General features: G+C 36.8%; 1 protein-coding gene across 5 annotated transcripts in view; it reads right to left on the bottom strand.

Annotated features, from left to right (window-relative positions):
- Positions 1-22460, bottom strand: part of Eip74EF (Ecdysone-induced protein E74) — a 74795-nt gene that overhangs the window by 10172 nt on the left and 42163 nt on the right. For 4 of the 5 annotated variants that reach the window (XM_066398445.1, XM_066398444.1, XM_066398443.1 and 1 more), the window contains 2 exons: positions 3559-3675; positions 115-342 (listed from right to left, as the gene is read on the bottom strand). In XM_066398445.1, the coding sequence (XP_066254542.1) occupies positions 115-342; positions 3559-3675 (345 nt within the window). Of the gene's footprint in view, positions 1-114; positions 343-3558; positions 3676-19209; positions 19841-22460 lie in introns of those variants that run through there. The other variant, XM_066398446.1, reaches the window with a different exon arrangement.

Genomic DNA, 22460 nt, shown 5'->3' on the forward strand with positions numbered 1-22460 from the left:
CCTTGAGACGGCGACCTTCAATTGATGGAACCATTAGAAAACTCGAAAATAGCACTATATAACCTACCTCATGTCTCGTTTCGTTAGGTATTTTTGATATAAAACAATACTCACTGGTAGCAAAAGGTTGATAGAACTGCTGCCCGATATGTCCCTGCCTATGGTTGTTTTGGTGGAGTGGCGCGTTCCAATTTAAGGCCGGATGCCTGGAAAACAACCCCCCCACCGGGGAGTGTATGGAGGGTTGCAACCTTGCTTTGAGCTCGTCGGTGGACGCGTGTCCTGAGGACGAACTGTCCACATCCGAAACGCCCGAGTCCGCTGGACTCGGAGGCAGCGAGCCTGCAACCAGAAAAACAAATAAAACACACAAGAGTGGTTGTGTCACTCAAATCGGAAAAAAGTCCGTTATACAAAATCGGGGCTATTTACCGGTCAACGTGACCCTCCCCCCGAACCCTGAAGGGCCGAGGAAATAATAAATCAAAACAATCCTTCGGGCGATGAATGTCTTATGCAAATTGCGACGGTCGTTGGTTCTCAGGCATTTTTTGGCAAGTGGACGTACGAGGGGTTGTATAAAGAAGCTCGCCTAAAGGAGCACACGCACTGATCAATTGGCACAGTCGGCATGTTTTTTCAAGCCAAATAAAAAAAAAAGATTCAGTGCGTTTAATTTCATATTATATAGCAAAGATGCCGAAAGATGTGAGTCGATTAATCGACTATGTTCATCTCGCAGGAACTCTATCGAATATTTGTTGATCCGATTGAAAAGATAATGAATAAATCTGTTTCACTGATCGGATTGAAAATCAACGACATAAAGCCGGATTGATAAACTCGACGTTGGATTCAGATTTGGCATCGACTTTACTACAAAAAGATGAATACCAATAAATTTCATTGTTCCGTTTATATGATAAGCCGTCGGATTTGAAGTTGTCGTTGAGCTGCCGCAGGGCTGCCTACGAAGATAAACCAGTCTCATCTTTTCGATGCGAGACTAGAAGGTGACGTAGAGAAACCTCAGAAATATTGAACCGAGTGGTTGGAATAAATTCGAAAACAAGAATGAGGCGCAAAATTACAATTTTGGTACATTCCTATTCATCGGCCTACAATTCTCCTTTTTCTAATTAGGGAAGAGACATCCTGATGAGGTAATTGAAAACTGAAATCTAGGAGTACAAGGTGACGTAAAGAAATCGAAGAAAAACTCTACGCGGTGTTCGAAATAATTTTATAAATGAAAATGAGATATAAATTATGGAAATTTTGAATCTTTCCTATTCATAGATCTAAAGTCATTTATTCCTAATAAGAAAAGAAACATCATGATGAAGTGATTTGAAGCCGAAACTTGGGACTGCATGGCTCTCGTAGTAAAACCGTAGCATAGAGTCATCGTCTACTAAAGTCGGTCGTTGACGGCACAAGGTTTTTCTTTTGATTTTTGAAAGTGTCAAACATGAAACGAGGAATTATGTTTTGGTGTGTGCAATGCAATACTAACTCGAAACAACAAAGTTCGGAATTAGCACCGAAGCTAAATCGAAAGTCAAGTTTACAAATCCAGTTAAAATTCAGTTCGAAAATGGAGTTGTTCCTAGGTTCAGTTTCAGTGTTTATAATAAAACTCATCTTCATGTTATGCGACAACTCAACTTGATCAACAACAACTTCAACTAAAAGTACATTTAATCTATTTGAAAAATATTTGTCTTCGAATTGCACATCAGAAATAAATTTAATGCTGGAACGCAGCCCATTATATGTTTACATTACGAGTATAGGGCGACTGTCAAATGTTTATGGTAACTGTGTTCAAAATTAAATTTTATTTACCACTACTTTTACTTCCACTTTTTTCCTTTCAAGTTAATTCTACAACCTGGAATTTTCATGAATTTAAATACCTAATGAACATAATTTTTTGGTCTCTCAACTACCTGCAAATCCCCATAAAACCCAACAGTATCCATTACACAATATTTGACATCCTTGTGGTCCATTTGCCGACACTTGCGTCCTAATCATGCGGTAAATCTCCTTTGTAGGCTACTGTCTCATTGTTGTCAAAACCCAAATATTACCTGAAGACACTTTTCAAGAGACAGCATCCTTGGTCTAGATAAAAGGTTGTGTTTATCACTCAAAGGGTATGAATTTCACACCTTTTATTGTCCCTTAGATAATGGATGTTTTGTACCTATTCCTAAGAGGATAATGATCTTGATTCCTTGTGCGTAATGAAATCTAGTAGTACTGGCGATTAGTTCCGCTATGGGACCCCTTTCTCTCACGCACCAACCGTAAACAACGCACCCTTTTTTCCTTCCTTAAAACCTGTCCGAAAAGGAAGATTCTCTCCTTTCTGTCCTCATGTCCGGTTTAAATTCCTCGCCGAGGGTCGGGCTGACCTCCGCGCCCTTAAAACCATTAATCATACCTTTATGCCCTTTTTTATATTCTTTGCTCGGACAGGGGTCATCTTTCGGGTCCATCATTACAGCGGACCAGAGCGATGTCCGGTAGTACCGTCCATGCAGCGAAGCGTTGGTGATTCTGAAGGGTTACTCCTTAGAACGTTTGGCGATTATGTCGTTATGTCGGCTGACCGTTGGAGACTTGCTGGCGATTTAGTTGCCAAAATATACGGGGGATGTCCAGTTATGCAACGGATTAATGTTTTGCAAAAAAGTTAAGTTGCAATAAACAAAAAAATTGTCAATTTATATATTTGAAAAAACCTAAATGGTCATGTTGCCCAATATACCTGACCCTTTGACAAAGGGCCGACTTAAGGGACTATCCGCTTTCACTTCGGTTTACAAATAAATTGATCGTTCTTCAGTGACCATGCAAATATTATTGTCCATCCACAGATCGTCGCCGAAGAATACATCACCCTTTCGTTGCCCATCCACATTTTCAGGCCTTTTGTTAAGCAAAAGGGCTAGTAGCCCTTTGTCATTCTAAGCAGCTGGCTATTTTCCTTACTATTTACATCCATCTACATAAGGTTGCAAAATAGACCCCCATCGGTGGTTAGAATTGCTGCAATGATCTTTGTCTACACCTCGTTGGTTGGGATTATGATGTATGGAGGCCCAAAGGGTGTTTTTGGGGAAAATAATACTTTCCTAAACCTACACGTGCCCTAAACAGCTGTGCAATATTATTATTTGCGATTGTGCAAAAGGGTTGTGTGTATTCATCGGCTTATATAGGCATATGCCAATATCTGACACATGTCTCCCATGTACATATATTCGTCTATTCGTGACGCAAAACCTCCAAACGTGTTTTAAGTGGTATTAACGACCCTTTGACCAAAAAACTAGCTTACTGGACATCGGCCACTCCGGAGGGAGAGCCCTTAAATAGATCCAAAGTGTGGGAAAACGGGATGTTTTTAATAAAATCCCGAGGGTTTGCGTCCAGGCCGAACTAGTTCCAGTGGTCAGTTGGCGGCAATTTGGGAAAGAAAAGGGTGTAATTGGACACCATTGGGGTTTTAACCAAAAAAATGTCCAACGTCCAGTCGAAACTTACCTGTAGTGGTGGGATAAACAGCCTTTCTTCTTGCGTAATCGCATAGGGACGGATGTTGGATATCACTTCGCTGCCTCGATAGTAACTGATGAAGGTAGTTGTTCTGCTCCTTGTCGACTGCAATTAAAAAAAAAAACAAATCGAATCACACTGTAAGTATATTAAATTTCGACATAATCGGTGCACAAGAGGAAATCCTACCAACCTTGGCCAAATAAGCAAACAAAAAACCACTTTCACTCTTCAAAAAAGTGATTTAAAACGTGATGATGATGGTCGGCTGTATATGTACAGGGATCGTTCTAAACCAGCGTGTTGCACACGCTGCAACAGCAAGAGGACATTTTTGATAGGATCTGGTATATGGGAAAAAAATTGCAAAGTATTATAACACGCAAGCGACCTCGTTTCGGATTGAAGATATATGAGTTTTGGCAACACATACAGAGGCAGGGCTTTGTTGCGTGTGCGCCTCCGTTTAATTGCAGGTTCTTGACACTGTTATTTCGTCTGAGGGTGGAAATTTGCACGTACAGAGTGATCAATAAAAACTCAAATGTTAGTCCATTTTGTGGCTTAAATTGGAAATAGCCAACAGTGGAAAAAATTTTATATGCGGTAGCCGCTCCACGCCACATCAGTGGTTCGTAGAGGCGCGGTTTCATATCAATTCCTATTTGTTTTTCAAATTAAACCATAAGTCCAACCCCAATCCAAACGATGATTTCTCTCAGTGTTATGTTCATTTTAATGCTTCAAAATGCCAATAAAATTAAAAAAATTACATAACTTCGAAGCATAAAAATTTATATAGGGTGATTCTCTCCGGAAAATTAAATCTTGAATACCCGATGAGCAATGCATTTCAATGCAAATTAGCGCTTCACAACAACTGAGGATAACTAGATTGGATGGAAATTTCTCATTAGCGGAACGATTTCCATGGACGATAAAGTATACAGAATGTTTCATTACCAGCAGAGACAATGCCAGTCTTGAAAATTTCAATTTTTGAATTTTGAGACGCAAATCGAGGTTTACTGAACCCAAATTAACTAAAAATCCATAAAATGCCTTCAAAATAGACAAACATATACAGGGTGGTCCATTCAAGCAGGTGAAATCTTGAACAGTATAAATTAACGCTCTAGAACTTAGAGCTTATGTTAAAGATAACTGAAAAGATATATGAAGCAAAAATAATCCCCCTGATTTAGGGCCAACATATCAATGTCCTGGTAACTTTACCGAGAAGATTGATTCCATTGAAGTGGAGAAATCGGCTCTGATTTCAGTATCGCGCTGCGAGCCATCTCGTCGGTAAAGTTATCGGGAGCTTGATATGTTGGCCCTTAAGGTTTCAAAACTCGTTTCGAAACGTTCAAAAATACATGTGACTAAATATATTTGGCACTACAAAACAAGTAATTAGTCAAAATGATATTCGTCTGTTAAATTATTAAAAGATTGACGTAACAGAATCCGGTTTATTGATACTGTACGAGTGCGAATCGCACTTTTAGGCAATTTACTTGCGACAGCAGTGATTAATTCCACAATATCCGGTGATGACACCCATTTCCAGAGGTCCTTCAGCAATATTTACGCATTTTTACAGGTTACTGACCCATTTATTTTGGCAAAAGCAATCCAGGACTGATTAATAACAAACGATATCGCTTTTATCATAGTTCATTTCTATGAAGAGGTTCAAAGAGGTCTTTGTGGATATTGCTGTTTTATCTTTGAAAAACTGAGAAACTATTTTGACGTATTATTCCTCTGATTGCGTAAATTACATGTAACATTTACAGAAATGGGTGAATTACCTCGAATTAAAAGTCACATTGAAAACGTTGTTTTTGTCGTTGCTACATGTAACGGTTGTAGCAGGTAGCCAATTTGCCCTTTTACTAAAATATATCAAGATATTCAAAAAGTCTCTCTAATTTTGTGTTCCTGCTACAAAATCGATTCGACTAGACAAACCTCGACCTTAAAGTGATTTTTGCTCCTTTTTTCCCCAGAATGGAAATACTGAAATAACACGAAACTTTTAGCATATTTGCCAGCATGCAAAGTGATTCGTGCAGACACAATATCCATTCGAAATCTCCTATCATTTTGCCCTTTTTCCAGACGGAGCAATGAGCTGAAGGAAAAAAAAGTTTTCCAGACTTGTAGTACAGACCGTATTTAGGAAGATGAATATAGGGTGTCTTATTTAGGTGTGCCCATTATCTCCGAAACAGCGGGCGAAACATTCGGTTAAATGAAGGAAAGTTGTCATTTTTTAGGACTTTTAATATGCCGTAAACAGCGTAGCTCATTTTTTTCTTTTCTAGATTTGACGAAGAAGGGAAAATTGGTGAAAATTTTAAATCTGATAACATTTAAAAAAATCATCAGTCTGGTCAAAAAAAACGTTTTTTTGTTAGTTTTTTCGAAATCGCTTTTTAAATCTGAAACGTCAACGCATCGCTTGGACACTTTTTTCTAGTTAGCCACCTAGTTCTCCTGATTTTGCTACACGAGACTTTCCTATTTGGAGAAGTAAGGAACTCTAAAGGACCAAAATTACACAACACCATTAAAAATCTTGATGATGATATTGATAAATTCATATTTATGGAATAAAAAGCGCCTTCAAAATGTGAAATAAAAATGCCAGCTCCGCGTCTAAAAATACTGAGTTGGTATTGATATCTTGAACGAGAAATGTCACCTTGGGATAATGATGAGCCTGCATTGTAGAGAGGAAGAAAATGACACAACAATGTACTAGACTTTTTTGATAAGGCTGATAGTTTTTGAATTACTTTCCATTTAACCGATATTGTAACTCTCACCGGTTCGAAGACAGCAATAGTGGTCACATTTAAATAAGATACCCTGTACAACATTAATTTCTGAATGATAATAAGCAATAAAAATTCAATACGTGGATCGCTTTAGCGCCCATAACCACCATAAGTGCGTCACCGTTTTTAAGGAATTTCTACAATTGAAAGGAAGCTTGCGTGTACTGCGGATTTCCTGCATTGCTGCTGCCGCTACAAAGCAAACCTTTACTCACTTTAGCATTACATGTATTTAATCTCTTTAATACATTAACTCTTGAATAGGCATATAAATATAGAAACGTCTGCAGATTTAAGATTCAGCCCACACGTCCCCATGAAAAACGTATTGTTCTTGGTACCGAAATTGCCAAACACCCTGTGTAACACAATGCGCCCAAATTTAAATACAGGACGCATTTGCAAGCAGTGAAAGTGGTTTTTTTGCATTGTTTAGACGGTAAATAGGGTTAAAATCTTGGGTGGACTTTTTGTTATTGTTTTCCATTAAGGGGAAAGTTGACATTATTAACATGGGCGTGGTTGGACTACATGAAAACGCCCGCTCGACGCTAGAAAAAAAAATAGGAAAATCCTCGATTAACAACAAATAGTTTCCTGTAAAAGGAAGTTGATATTTCACAGATTGGCGTCGGAATTACGAAAGTGAGTCCTACTTCAGGTTGCCGGTTCCGATCTGGGTTAAGGCCGCAAACAAATACACGGCTGCTCGTTTATGTGTGTGCGTTACGTAACGCGAATTTATTGTAGACTCGCTATTAGCCAACGAGGATCGAGCTCGAGATGCGCTCGATAATAACCGGACCCTTGACGCTCTATTTTACGATCGAAACAATTGTGAAATCACCCAGATTATGAAGCATCACGTTATCAATCAGTGACACATTCCATACACGTGCTCAAGATTATTAGTCCTAGAAGCTCCAAGAATCAACATAGAAACCGATGGATGGCGCCAGCGTGTTGACACAAATGACATTGCACTCAGCAGCCATTTTGTAGCAGCGTCCGAACGTCAACTCATATCTAGGAAGGCAATTTCTGTCAATGACGTCGAAGAAGGGGATATAGCAAACTGCGCTAAAATTGGTTAAATGTTTTCAACGGAAGATCGCCATGCGTAGTACTCCCGTGATGGCGCATTTAAGACATACGGACAGGATGACGTAATTTCTTCTCAAAAATTGGTTTCTGTACGTAAAACTTAAGAGGCGGTTTCGGCTGGCCTTGAGTACCTAATTTTGGTTCGTCAAATATCTACCAATCGATTTCGGATCGAAAAATGTGACGACACATCTGGTAGATACTTTTGGTTTATCAAATGGTATATTTGTTTAATTTTACCTTTCTTTTTTGCATTTCTCATTTGAGTTTACGCGTCCTTTTATTAATCCAAATGACTTTCAACGTTATGTTGTTTCCTAGAGGGTTTAGGGATAAATACGGCAAATTAAGAGGACAAGGTCGAGTTTAATTAACCACCTCTCGAGAATTACTTTCACAGTGATGAAAGGGGACTGCGTTGGTTGTCACACTAATTTCTATATACAGACCCCGTACTTTCAAAACAGGTACATGTGAAACCTTCTAGGGAAGTATTTTGGGGCCCGTTGCCTAAAATTGGTGAAATTTAATTTTTGACCGATTCTTGACCGATATCTCTTTTCAGGGTAGTTCTTAATATATATTTAATTTATGGCCAAAGATCCTCACATTTTCACAATTTGTATTTCGATGGATGATAAATTTTACACATATAAAACACTTTTAAACTGGTCAGAAGTAGTAGAAATTGAGATTTTCTGATTTAGGCAACCACCAATGTAATAATTCCCAGAGAGCTTTCACATACAGTGCGCTTTTCAACGTGCATAGGATTTTACGTGTGAAAATTTTGATCCCATCTCGGCTTTTGTTCTACTTAAATTAAAGCTGTGAAACCTGGCAAATGTTACTTTGGCAGTATTAAGTTAATAAATCAATTGAGTACAGAAAACTTGCTTAAAGTTCCAAAAAATGTATTTATCTTCTTCAATTTTGTATCTTTTTGCACCCTTCATAAGTTGAAAATGCGTAGTCGAACACTATATAATAAACGAATAGTTATCAATTTCCTAAATTAAGAAAAAGTAAAATTATTCAAAACATTCAATGAAAAATATGTCAATAACTATCGGTCTGATCAAAAAAAGGTTAATATATTTTTTTGTTAAATGAAATTTTTAAAAAATGCAAATGATTTACTATTGATCTTTCAGGAATGAAATGTGTTTAAAGAATATGAAACAAAAGTGCCAGATCCATATTTAACAAAAAATCTAAGTTGGTATTGATATCTTGAATGCAAAATGTTATCTTAAGATAATAATGAATCTGTGTTTTACAGACGAAAAAACCATAAAAAATGTATTAAATCTTTTAAATTAGAATGATAGTTTTGGAACATTTTTAACTGAATATTTTAACCAATTTTAAATTTTTCGTAAAATTTCGAAAACCAAAAACAACTTGACGTCGTTTACATCATTAAAAGTCTCCAAAAATGCCATTTTTTTTCCCATTTATTCCATTGTGTAACTCTTGCTGTTTCATAGATAGCAGTAATAGACACAGCTAAGAAGATACCCCTGTATAGCGTATCTCGGAAATTGAGAATCATGCGAATTAAGTATTTGTTATAACGGGACTTCACATATGAATTATATTTAACTAACTACGCTATTTTTTCGCAGAAAACAGTCTGTCTCACTTCCACTATAGTTGCTATCTATGGCGAAAAAATTAAATAAAAGAGAATAGAGGAGTATACCGGACATTATCTGGAAACCTGAAAATCGAAGAACGTGCCTGAAAATAGCAACATTTTGATAGCTATACTAAAACATGGAAACGGGGTATTTTAAAATTAATGTCCCGGCATTTGAGTTAAACGACAGCCTCAAGCAATTAATACAGCCTAAAACTTTCCTTTTCAAACTTCAAACGACTGTAAATTCAAACTGAGAAATGAAGCTAAGGAAATTGTCTATATTCAAGCTTGCGGGACTGAAAATCAAGAGAAAACTTATAAAAACCAGATAAAATTTGGACTTAAAGATGGTTATAGCATCATAAAACTTGATTCATCAGGATAGAAAATTGGAAATTGAAAGGAATTTGAAAGGTGGAATAAATCAGCGCGTAGAATTTCAGCTTAACGATTACTTACTTTAATCTTACTGTAAAATTAGCTTCTTTGAGCTTGAAAACTAGAGGCTGAACGCAAGCGGAAAGTTGAAAAATATCGGTTGAAATTCCACAAATAATATTTTAAAAATACAACACGAACTTTATCAACAAGTACCCGAACAGAATATTAAAATATTGTGTTGGTAAAATTCATGTCACCTACCATCTCCCTTGCTGCACTATTTGTTGCTAAATTCCATCTAAGACACGATGATAGAACCACCCTTAATGATGAGCTACAGCAAAGGATCGTCAGTGAATTGCTGAGTCGAGATAATGATTTATTTGAACCCAACTATGCGACCTCACCCTAAGCATCAAATTAAACTAACTGATTATATGCCTATTTCGGCCCCACCCTACCAAATGTCAGAAGCGAAGAAACATTTGCTATACATGTGTCAACTTTTGGTAGATTTTATCAAAAGATAAAAATCTGTAAAATAATTCGACATCTGCCAAATTGTCGTGTCAAATTCTTTTACAATTTCTGACATTAAAAAACAAATCTATAATTTTTTGGCATTTGTATTTTTTATATTGGAATCTATATAATTTATTAACATCCATGATATAAGATTTGGATCAAGAAATCTTCCCCAGATTTTGCAGTTTGAGAAAAAGTATAGTGTGAAACACATGTGAAATAGTTATTTACATAACAAGCGAAGAAAGTAACTCGTAAAGCACTAGCGTGAAATGTTACGCACGAGCCGCAGGCGAGGGCGGTAATTACACGAGTGTTTTTTTGTTCAAAAAATACCTCAGATGTATCTGATTTTATATAGAGGCAGTGACAAGGCACATCTACTGTCTTAAAATGTTCTTCATGCACTTGACATAATGTCAAATAACTGTCAAAACTTCGCAGAATCGCCACCGGAAAATGTCATTCTCTTTAAGCATTATATGTAATGCTATTTTGTTCTTTTTTGTCATAAAGTCGGACAATGTTAACAATAGATGGCGCTATTTATTTTTTTTGCACGGAAATACGTCCGGAAAAGTCAGCTTAGAGCAGGCGAATAGAAAAATCCCAGATAAACATTTTCAGCCCTTGACTTGTTGTTTTTGGTATTGCAAATTAATTTCTGAGCTTACGTTCAATCCATCAGTTTCTGACACTTAATCGAAGACCTTTGCACCCTTCCTCGGCCCGAATTAAAGAACCAGACGTGTCCTTAATTTAATTGCTTGTAATGGAAAATCGTCGTCATTACCGCTGTCCAGCAATTCCTTGCTAACGGCAGGCGAATTCTTGAAAAAACCAAACACGGTACCATAAATTACGACATTTTTGCTTATATTAGCGACGTTATTACGTTTGTAAACATTTTAAACGAATTATACTGACTGCATTCGTAAACAAGTCGCCACTCGAACTGGGTTAAGGCTGTGACATACTCACTAACAAGAAAAAATATAATTTATCGTCGCGATGGTGATGGTAGTGGCGTTTGTCATTATTATTAAATTGTTGTGCCTTCCATTGATCTTAATTATCTAGTATCATTGGTTTGCAGGAAGCGGTAGTTTCCTAATATTTGATCATCATTCAAGGTTCAAAGACAGTTGGAAGGTGTTAATTCTATGCAGGAACGCTGGTGGAAAGGTTGTTTGGGGCTGCCATCAGACACTTCCGACTAAGTTCGTCGATTAAAAATAGCCAAGTGATTAATATGTGATCCAAAAACAGCCCCAAATCAATCAACTTTGCCGGTCCACGAAAAAGAGCACAAAGGAAGCTCAAATATGGCTTCCTATAACGACTTCCTTGACGTGGCTTGCGGTTTCCTAAACAGATTGAAGCTTATATTCAGCGAATTTATTACGTTCGATTTTTGCAAAACATTCCATTGGAAATGGCACGTCCATTAGCCAAATGTTTAGACAAGAATTGTTATCGTTGCCTGCTTCCTTCATTTTCAAACAATCCAACGTAGATTTCTTCAAGTGCGAGGAATTCCCACAATTTTCAAAGACATGCTCGGCTTCCCCTGTCTCAATGACTGGTTCTCAAAGAAGGGAAGGAAGTCTTTAATAATACGTTTGTTCCAACTATCCGGAAGTGCTGAGGGGCACTTAAGGCAGGATTATTTTTCCTTTTTAATAGCCCTTTAATTTGGGGAAGGAAGCGGAACAATCACGACGAATCAAGACTTTGAAATTATGTATTCGATAAAACGCACTGTCAAAAGAATGGGGTCGCACTCGCAAATAAACGACTCCAGGATGGCATGTGATTTATTTGAATTCGCCTAAATGCGTTTATTTTGCATCTCGTGACCCAATTTCGCCTAAATTATTGCATCTGCGCAACCGCTTTAGTCACCTAACAGCATCCTTAAATGCATATAGAATCTTATATAATTATCTTTAGATCATATGACGAAAGCTCCGGAAACGTCAGTTCCCCTTGACCTAGTTGGCAACGTTGTTTCTCTGCATTGTTGTCACATCGCTTGAATAGATATTATTGTATTTACATTGTTTCCAATCTCTCGAAATTTTTTACGGGATCTTGGCAATCGCGCCGAACATCACGAACAACCAACATCTTCAGATCGTTTCGACATCTAATGCAATATGGTAATTACGTGGGAATGCGTTTTGAGGCTAAAGAACAAGAAACAATAACGCAACGCAGCAAGGCCCTTTTCTAATGACTGAATCCCACAGACACTCCCATAAAAAATAATCCAAAGAAGGAAATGAATAATAACCCTTTTTAGGGCCAGGTAGAAATATGTCCGATAGTTTGACCTACAATCCATTAGAATAAACGACTTCAGTCTAGCCTCCAAAAGCTGATATATCAATGTAAACATAGTGCACGTTCTGGGAAGTAAAATATTAAATTTCTGACGTTTCTGTGGAAGATCAAGACAGAGCTTGTTTTAACCCTCGATTACAAAGGGCTCTTTATGGAAAGACCTACATCCTTGCCGGCTTAATGCCCCTATAAAAAAACGATCCATTAAGGGCTGATTTTTAACACCCATTTCCACTTGTGTTAGCATTTCAAGGATGTTTACGTAATAGTCAGATGTGCACATTTTCGAATTTTTCTCGACTGCCGTAGGGGAAATTTATGTTATTCTTATTATAGTTTTTAGATGACTTGGGGACAACGCCGATTAGATACTGAGAAGTCAAAGGACTTCAATAGACGCGTAAAGAAACTTTTCGAAAATAAATTTTCACTGCACTGACCACTTCAATCGCCTATTATCACTATTGCACTTAATTCACGATTATCAATAAAACGTTTCGGATTTCGACGAATTTACGTGACAAATCAACTAAAACATGACGAATGAGGAAAATCTCGAATTTTGGATTACTGCTCAATGTACCGTTCCACAATTGTTCAGCTTCTTTTCGGTTCTTACAGCCACGTCTTCAAGCTAAAACTTAGCTACCTTTTGCCCACAATCTTGCTGAGTTTCCAAATTTAGAGAAGCAAGTTTTATGCTAGACCTTCATGCTTGAAGTATATTATGTTTCAGCTCCAAATATCGTTGACTTTTTCAAATTTCTAGCTTATTTTCAGTCTCTAATTTTCAGCCTTGAAGGAACAAATTTTATGCTCCATCTTCAAGCTGGAAGTAAGCTATCTTCCACCTTCAAATCTAACTGATTTTTTATATTCTTTTATTGTTTTCAGCCTCTAATTTTCGAGTTTGAAGAATCGACTGTTATGTAAAATTTGCATACAGCAACATTTTTCAAATTTTTAAGCTTTTTTGTTTTGTCTTGTTAAAAAGCCAGTTTAGGTTAGCGCATCTTCAAGTGTGAAATAAGTAATATTTCAGCGCCGAATACAAATGATTTTTTTTTAACGTTTACGTGGTTTTCAGTCTAGAATTTTCAAACCTGGAAAAACAAATGTAAGTTGCGTCCCCACGCTCAAAATAAGCTATGCTTGAGCTTCAAATCTAGATATTTTTTTAAATCTTTGCTTGATTTGCAGTCTCTAATTTTAAAGCTTGTAGAAGTAAGTTTAAGCCACTACTTCCAGCTTGAAACAAGCAAAGTTTGAGCTTCAAATCCAAATGATTTTCCGAATTTTTAGGTGGTTTTTATTTCCAAGTTAGCTTGGATTCTCACCTAACTTTGCAATTTTTCTGCCAGCTCCCAATATTCCAATTTCAGGCTCGAGCACGTAATTTTCTTGTGACTAAATTTTCAGGGCCTAATTACGATTAACTTGAAGCCTAAGCAAGCAACTTTTACCCCGTCTTCAAAGCGTATCTTTGGGCTTAAATTTCAGGCTCATTTCATGGTCCGGAAGAATCTTCTCCGACCGGAACTAACTTAAACGATCTCAAATCAGTTGGCACGGCCTTTTCCCAGCGGAACACAAATTGCACTTGCATTTTCAACATTTCTATCACTTTATCAACAGTCGCGATCTTCAAGAACACAACCAACGCAACAGTAAAACCCCATTTACAAATCCTCCTTCAATTATTCAGCGAGACTTCACGTTCAGACTACTGATTGTCCATATTGTTTACAACACGTGCCGGACTTAATTACATCATCGCATTTATATCAAGCTTTAAGTGACCTTTTCGGACACCTTAACCAGTGGCTAGCGAACTATATGACACAGATTTTCAGATAAACAACGTATTTCTGCACTGATTTGTTGGTATATTATACCTCGTTCGGGATTCGTGATGATTCGTCCGAACTAAGTATAGAACGTTGTTTTTGACTTCCTGAATGAGCAGCGTTCTCTGTTTTTGTTTTTCATTCAAAATCATCTTGGTCATCGTTCTATAATTACACCTCCCCGCCATTACGTAAATTGCACTTTTCGCTACGGTTTGGTGCAAAACAAAGCCCATTTCCATTACCGTCACTTTTCGTTTGCAGAAGTGAATTCCGTGTGAATCAATCATATGAAAGTAAAATCACGACGTTTTCCTTTTTAACTGGCCAATCGAGGTCAATATGCACCGAGTTGATAGACGATGCAAAAACGAAATTTTTCGCCGATATATGGAATAAACGCACAGATGGGAAAATTGCAGTGCTGGGGAAGTAGGACGCGGAGAAATTCTAAAGAAAGTAAATGAAATCTACAATTTTACACACAAATGCGCGCACGGCTCTTGATCTAATGCGCCAACATGCACTTTTATTGTTTAATTTGTAGAAAATATGCATTAATACGGATCTAATAGGAATATGAACGCGACACGTGTCTGCTGTAATTAGAGAGAGGCAGGCAATGTAAAACTGAAACATCATCTATTCTTCGCATACATCAAAAGTCCTTTAGAAATTAGTACACAAATTATGACAAAGCTAACTGGGACTTGCAAAACCGACCTTAATTAGAGAATTCCCCTTCATGTTGCTTGAAATCTAATACCCTAATATTTTGATTTTGTGATGCTGCCAAGAATCTCTTTCTCCGTTATTTAAAGCCAGGCTTATCCATTTTAGCATAAAGCTGACTACATAGCAGGAAGACACATCTACCAACTTGCATGCGCTTTCTGTCCCGGATATGTAATTGAATATTGAACAAATTTACGACATAATATTATATTAAGCCTTAACCTACGTCAATTCCATTAATTTATCTAATAAATATTGATAACAACCCGGCGATAAGATTACGGCAGTTTTAATTGAAAATCGCCACATTTATTTATCAAAAAAGGCAACGACCCCCCCAAGAAAGTTTAAATAATGAAGTCAAGTGCAACACTTAAGGTTAAGGTTGGCTGTTAATGGACAATTACTCAAGAGTTATTCCCTTTGGGGCCTGCGCCCAAAAAACCATATCCAGACTTTCACTTCCGCATTTGAGCTATTGATTTTCGGGGCTCGTCTTTTACGCCCCTGACCTAGAATAAAGGGCTCCAGACGCCCACGAGACGCTCAAATTCGGCTGTTTTTAGACGTCAAAAAAAAACCAAAATACATATCTCTAAAACACAGTTAAAAACAACCTTATTGTGCACTGTCGTAATCACATTTACTTTCATGTTTATAACTATCGAAATTTAAACAAATTCGCGATAAAGCTGGCAGTAAATTAATCCGCAATTAGATAAAATATAACTGGCAATTTGCCCTTCATAACCTTGGCATTGAGAATGTATCGTTATTTTAGCAGGTAAATTATAGCACAGTACAACGTTGTTGTACTGTATCAACAATATACTGACAACACTGTACGTATGTACGTACTTACTACGTTCTTGCTCCTATTGTACTGTTGTTGACACTGTCACTGTCAACAACAGTACAACAGTTTATGTATAAGACAGTGCACCAATAACATGTATACCATGACAATATGACGTACAATGTATATTGTTGTATTATGTCAGTGCTAAATGTGGTTAGAACGGGCTTAGGTGAGGGTCTTCAACAAGACAGGGATTTTTACAATTTTCCGAGAGTGACGGTGTTGTACAATGTACAATATTCCTCTACTGCAAGGTAAGTAGGTTTAAGTTATAGTTTGAACGGTGAAAATATTTACTGAAAGCTAGTTGTGGTTAGATAGTCTTGATCATTTAGTACGCCACTGATATCAAGCAAATGTTGAAAATTTTAATTTTTGTTCTGCAAAGTTCAAAGAACAAATATGCGAATTTCGTTGACCTTCATTGTCTCAAATGGCCGGGAGGAACTTTTTTTTAATTTCAAAATCCCTCAAAATAATGAGTTTTTGTTTATTTCCAACACGCCCCTGATATTTAGCCGAGAAAGTTGAATTTCGTAATTTTTATTTCGCAAAGTTCAAGGGGCAAAATATGCAAAACTTATTGGTTTACGTAGCATCAAATGATGAGATTTTCTTAATATCGAATTCCCCCTTAAAATAATAAATTTTTCTTGATTGTATTACGATCTACACTGCTTTGAATACGCCACTGCCGTTAAACAGATTAGGATGAATATGTTTGTTTTGCAACCTTGAAAGAACAAAATGTGCACTATTCATTGACGTACATAATCTTTTCAAAAGCCCAAGAATTTTTAAAGTTCCAAAAAACTCCTCAAATAATAAATTTACACTGATTATAGAAAGATTTTAACCCCTTCAGCACGTCCCTGATATTTAGCAGGATAATTGTAGGAGTTTAACAGTTCTCCGAGTCTTAAAAAAACAGTTGCACAATAACCTACTTCTCACATATCGAAGATTATGATGCCTATAAGGGGCGTAACCACCCCCAATAAGGGCCAACGATCGTCGAGAATTAGACAAAAACCAGTTTTCTGAAATTTGCATGCAATCCTCAGAAAACCCTTTGAGGACTAGTAGCATTTATGGAAACTTTATCGAATGGAAGATAATTTCCCACGTGGGTTCCCTATACCTTGCAGATTGACTCTTTATCTCAGTTTTCGTTGATGTCACCCCCAAAACCATCTGGTAAACACATACGGGGTGAAAAGCTGAGCGGCAGGTACAAAAAATCAGATACTACCTGTATAGATCCATTATACAGGGTTTTTTTTTATATAAAAAAGGCTGATGTAACGGGGCTTTGGGCTTAATGTAGGTCAGACGTATTGAGTGGCAAAGAGATCACCGGTTCCGGGATAAAATTACGGTTTCAGTAGAGTTTGTCATCTGTCAAATTTAGTTTGGAAATGGGGCCGAAGTACCAGAAAATCCGAAATTACAAAGTGCTGCACGGGCCAAGTTATTAATGCGCTGTTAACTCTAACTTCGACGATAACTAATTTCCATAGAAAAGGTGAAATAAGATCTCAGTGTTAGTTGAATTCTCTGTTTCTATCTCTCCTGTTGAAGTTAATATCACATTAATAATTTGACCCTAAATTGCGACTGAGTAATGCTAATGAAAAGGTATTTCCGGACATTCATTTGTAGTGGTAATTTGCATTTTTTGTTTATTAAAAGGAGGATGTAAGTGGTGGTGACGTACAGGAACACCATATAGGATCAGGTGCCAGTGATGAATTTTGCGAAAGCGCATGCTTCACTCGGTACTCACTGTTTCTTGCGACTATTTAAATTAACTATGTATATCTCTCTCTTTTTCGCTCTTCAAAGTCTAAAATGTCACAGGAAACTCACCTCCAATTAATTAATATTCATTGGAAGAATCCTGTAATTATTATTTATTGCTAATGAATCTTACGCAATTATTGTCCAGTATTTAAAGAGAGTAAGTTGTGAGTATTATTCATCGGGTCTAATTTAAGAAGTTTCTTAATAGAACAGATACGACTAGTAGAAAATACGTTAAATAAGGTTAGAGCGACGATAGGAGGAATGCAGGAATGAGAGAGGTAAATTATTTAAAGAGTCGGTACTAAACTTTAAAAAAATGGCTTACGAATTGATGACAAGTAAAAGAGAGAGTGATTTTCGTTGGAATTCAAAATCAGTTTTGCAAATGCTCAGCAATGAAATATTGAATTTAGCGAACAATTTTATCGCTTACTCTAGGCTGAACTCACAAAGAAGAATATGAGGAAGGTCGGTAACAAGCAAAAAAGAGACTAATCTTATTTAGAACGTAGAAAGCAGCGCTCAAAAGGACCCTCAGCAATGATATAATGAATTTAGAGAGCAATTCTCTGACTTAACTGAAAAAAGAAAAGCAGGTAAGGCCATAAGATGTTAAAAAAAAGAGAAAACTTAGAACCACAAAAAACGGATTTTTAAACGGGGTCTTCGCAACGAAATAATTGATTTGGAGTTTATAACAATTTAGTGATCTAAGGTCAAAGATAGAGAGATTAAGACATTTAGTAACAAGTTGCAAAAATGAAAGATTTATCTTAATTAATATGCATTTAAAGAGGGAAAAATTAATTTAGAGAATACTGTTTTCGGTAATTTTCTAATCTAAACTAAAACTGCGCTTAAAGAAAAAAAACTAATTTAGATAGGAATGTTCTTATCTAACTTTAACGTGCAGTAGTAGGAAGAAAAATTAATTTCGAGAGTAATTTTGCTAGTATTTTCTAGCCTGAATTCAAACTGTGTTTAGGTAGTGTTAGAGACTGCAAATTAAAACTCAAAACTCAAAATGTGGGAAACAATTATTTGGATACAATTTTTTTGACCTGAAGGCAAAAAGGGAGAGAAAGAGTTTATTTAGAACCGAAAAAACAGCTTTAAAAAGGGTTCCCTCTTCGAAATTAAATAAGAAACTTAGCGAGTAAGTAATTTCTCTCATTGCTCAGTACTATCATTCGCTTGTGTGCAAATATTCAAAGCTCCAGTGTTTGTCAAAGTGGTCAACATTTCCCGGTTAACGTCCTTTTGTGCATCGCTACAGGACAAACAGTTGGAAAAACAGTGAAATTCGGGAATTTCAATTTCTCCGAAATTTTAGCGATGGTCGATGTATTCTGGAACAATCGCGCCTAAGTAACTTAAACCTGAAAAAAATTCCTGCGGATTTTTTAACATTTTCCAGAGGCGCGCAACTCAAAACAGGAAGCGTAAAAATAGATCGAAAAATCGTTGTTTTTGATCTTTAAAAATATCTCACACGAATTGGCTTGGGTTTCCATACACCGTCAAAAACTTCATCAAACTTACATCTCTTGATCAGACTCTTCTTGTAAGGCTTGCAGTCGGCGTCGTCTTGGATCATCAGCTTGTCATCGGTGTCGTCGCTCTCAGTGCCCGAGTCTCTGTTGGGGCTTACGCCCCTGTCTTTCACCCTCAAATCCAGGGGACTGTCATTAGTATCAATGTTCTTATCGTCAAACACTTTTTCGTCATTAAAATTGTCCTCGATAACAGTGAGTCTGGCGTCGTGTTCGTACGAGTGTTCACTTTTCGGAGTCACCGCATCGCGGTGAGGGCTGCGCCTCACGAACTCCTCACGCTCCATCATCTCCTGCTTGACGAAGATCCGCTGCGGCGCCAAGTTGGCAATCAGCGGCATTTCCGGGATTTTCTGGTGCGGCTTCAGCATGATCATTGTCATATTTACACTCACTCTCGTCGCCACCGGGAGAACAGCACTAGTGCCGGCACATAGAGATGTGTCAAATAAGCGACTCTCGCTTTCGGCCACCGTCAGCGAGTATCTATAACCCACTAACTCGGATACTTGAATATGCCGGCTCACCACGTACCGTGTTAAGGTCGATTCGGAGTGGATCGCGCGTTTTCGGACGCAAAACGAAAGGGAAATCGTGCTGGTTAGGCGCAGGAGGTGTCGTGTTGGTGTAGGTTAAGGTATGGGTTGTGTCGTCTCTTCCTTTAGCGCGATCGCGGAATCGACAGAGGATTTCGTCGATGCGTAATCGCAGCGGAGGGGATGATGGTGATGATTCGATAATCGCATGCGAAACTAGATGATCTTGCTCTAATAAATTTCAAATAATCACCGAAGATTGGGGCGGATTCGTCAAAGATGATTGCATCGGAAGATGGCCGTTGGGGACACCGTTTCTTAACCAGCCAAGCTGCAAATTATTGTTTCGGACATCGTTTCCCGCAGCTTATTTTCAGCGTTTCACAATATGCATTCTGACGCAATTCAAGCGTTTTCCAAAAATGTTGCAGAGAGATTTTCTAAATCACTTATAGGTTTAGGAAAGTTTATATTCTTGTTTTGTATTCTCTTTTTTTTTCGAAAAAATAATCAAAAACGCCAAAATGTGATAAATTTTCTGAAGAAGTTTCGGTAGTGTCAAATTGCGACAAATTTTTTAAAAATAATCAGAACTGATGATTCTGACAAAATTCTATTTGGAATATAAATTTTATAAATTATAAACTAAGATTGCACGACTTTCTACAGAAACTTCCACGTTTCTTAGAGAGTAATGTATTTTTGATTTCTCACAATACATTTTCGAACATAGATCTATGATTTTGTAATTTTATATGACTGTCAAAAGCGTCCAAGATCGATAATGTTTGGAATGATTAATACTTAGAAAATTTTTCTTGAGTAAAATTATCCATAATTATTAACTTTTTAGAAAATTGTAAGATATGAAATTAGAGAGTATTTTATCACCGAAGGCATTCTGTTTTTTTTTAAGATGAAGAGTTCCCAAATTTTCTGTTTTCCAAAAAAATTGCCTAAATTGTCAAATTGTAACAAATTTTATGAAAAATTACATAATCTGGCAAATTTCTGAAAAAAATAGAATATATATTTATCCATTCTAACAAAAAATATCTCTTAAGCGATTGATTTTTCGGAATATTCGTTCTCATTTTCTATATTGAAAGCATGTGTATTTTTTTACTTTGTCAGAATAACTATTGCGGCACCACGAATTCAGAAAGTGTCTTCTTACTCAGGACAGTCCAATTTTTCAATACTAAAAATGGAGATCATTTTATTTTCCAGAGAGCCCTTCAGTGCTCGAATAATGTGAAAATATATGAGACTTCAAACTTTCATATAAATAAATAAACTCAGAAAGTGCAATTTTTTAAATTTATAGAGGAATTTGTCAGTCAATCAGACTATCTTTTCTTCAAAGTCTACCATCATCGCGTGCTTTTTAATGGCAGTTTTTGACATAATCCTCATTATATGTATTATAAAATTTTAAAGTTTTTGCCGTCAGCCACCCTGTATATTATTGAATATTATGAGATATTGTATCTATCACAAGAAATAAGAACCTAAATCGGTAGATATTCAAATAGCTGAATTGATCATTTTAGACTGACGTTATCTGAAAACGTCCTAATGATATACAGGATGTTCTGTTTCAAAAAAAATTAAGAAATCGAGTGTTTAACGTTAACGTTAACGTTAAACACTAAATAAGTGCAAGACTTGCACATTTACACTAATGTACGCCACTGTCCTGAACAGAGCAAGATAGAAATGATCGTAGCGGAGGTATTCAAGCGGGCGATACTAGCATAGTACGGAGATTCTTGCTTTTGCTCCACTAATATATCTTTATCGGTTTTCAGACTAATTTGAACCGTATGAAGCAATAACTTAGAAAACAGTTTCCTTTATGTTTGATCTGCTAAGACGTTCTCATATTATAGAACACTCAATATATATGTCGTGTGACAATTTTTTGTTGGTCGTGTGTCGAGAGCCTCTAAACGTGTCACACAATTACGTGTGACAACAAAAGTTACTTTCTGAATTTCCTACGCATCAAGGTCAACATATTAAAATTAAGTAAATAACCATCTAAAAACTAACTAAAACTTGTGAGATGTTTTAATGTCAGAAAGGTCAAGAAGGCATAACAACAATATTGTGACCACAGAGGAATTTACTACACTAAACAAGTTCTCTTAATAATTAAAATTTAATTCGATTTTTAAGGAAATTCAAGCGCATTACTTGACCTTCTCATAGTCCGCAAGTTATCATAGGTCGTGTTAATGTCAAATTACAATTAAATCTGTGAACGATCGCAATCTTCGATTTGGTCCATGTAAGTGCTCCGTATGTTTCGTTTGCTCCTATTAATGGTCGGTTTTGATGAAATGAAATAACCTAAAAATATCCGCGTTTAATTTTAGTACATTGGACCATCCAGGAAAGCGTATTGTTCCCAAGGGCAATGAAATTCTATATTGTGGATTTCAATGCGGGAGTTCTCTATCAAACACGTGGTCCGTTCTTTTATACACACAACTTGAACACCTTTTTCACTTTTTCTTCATATATTAGACCTTCTGTGTTTGTTTTCTCGCCTTGAAAAAGAATAATTCGGGTATAAGGCTGAACCAAAGGCCAAACCGGGTTATTGCCCACGTTGCCTTGTGAAAATAGACCAATACTAGTGCGTGAAGAACAGCAGCAATCAAGCTCGCAGTAATTGAGCTCGATGGTTCGTCAAAGG

This window comes from Euwallacea similis, chromosome 17 (genome assembly GCF_039881205.1).
Source record: "Euwallacea similis isolate ESF13 chromosome 17, ESF131.1, whole genome shotgun sequence".
Lineage (NCBI taxonomy): Eukaryota > Metazoa > Arthropoda > Insecta > Coleoptera > Curculionidae > Euwallacea > Euwallacea similis.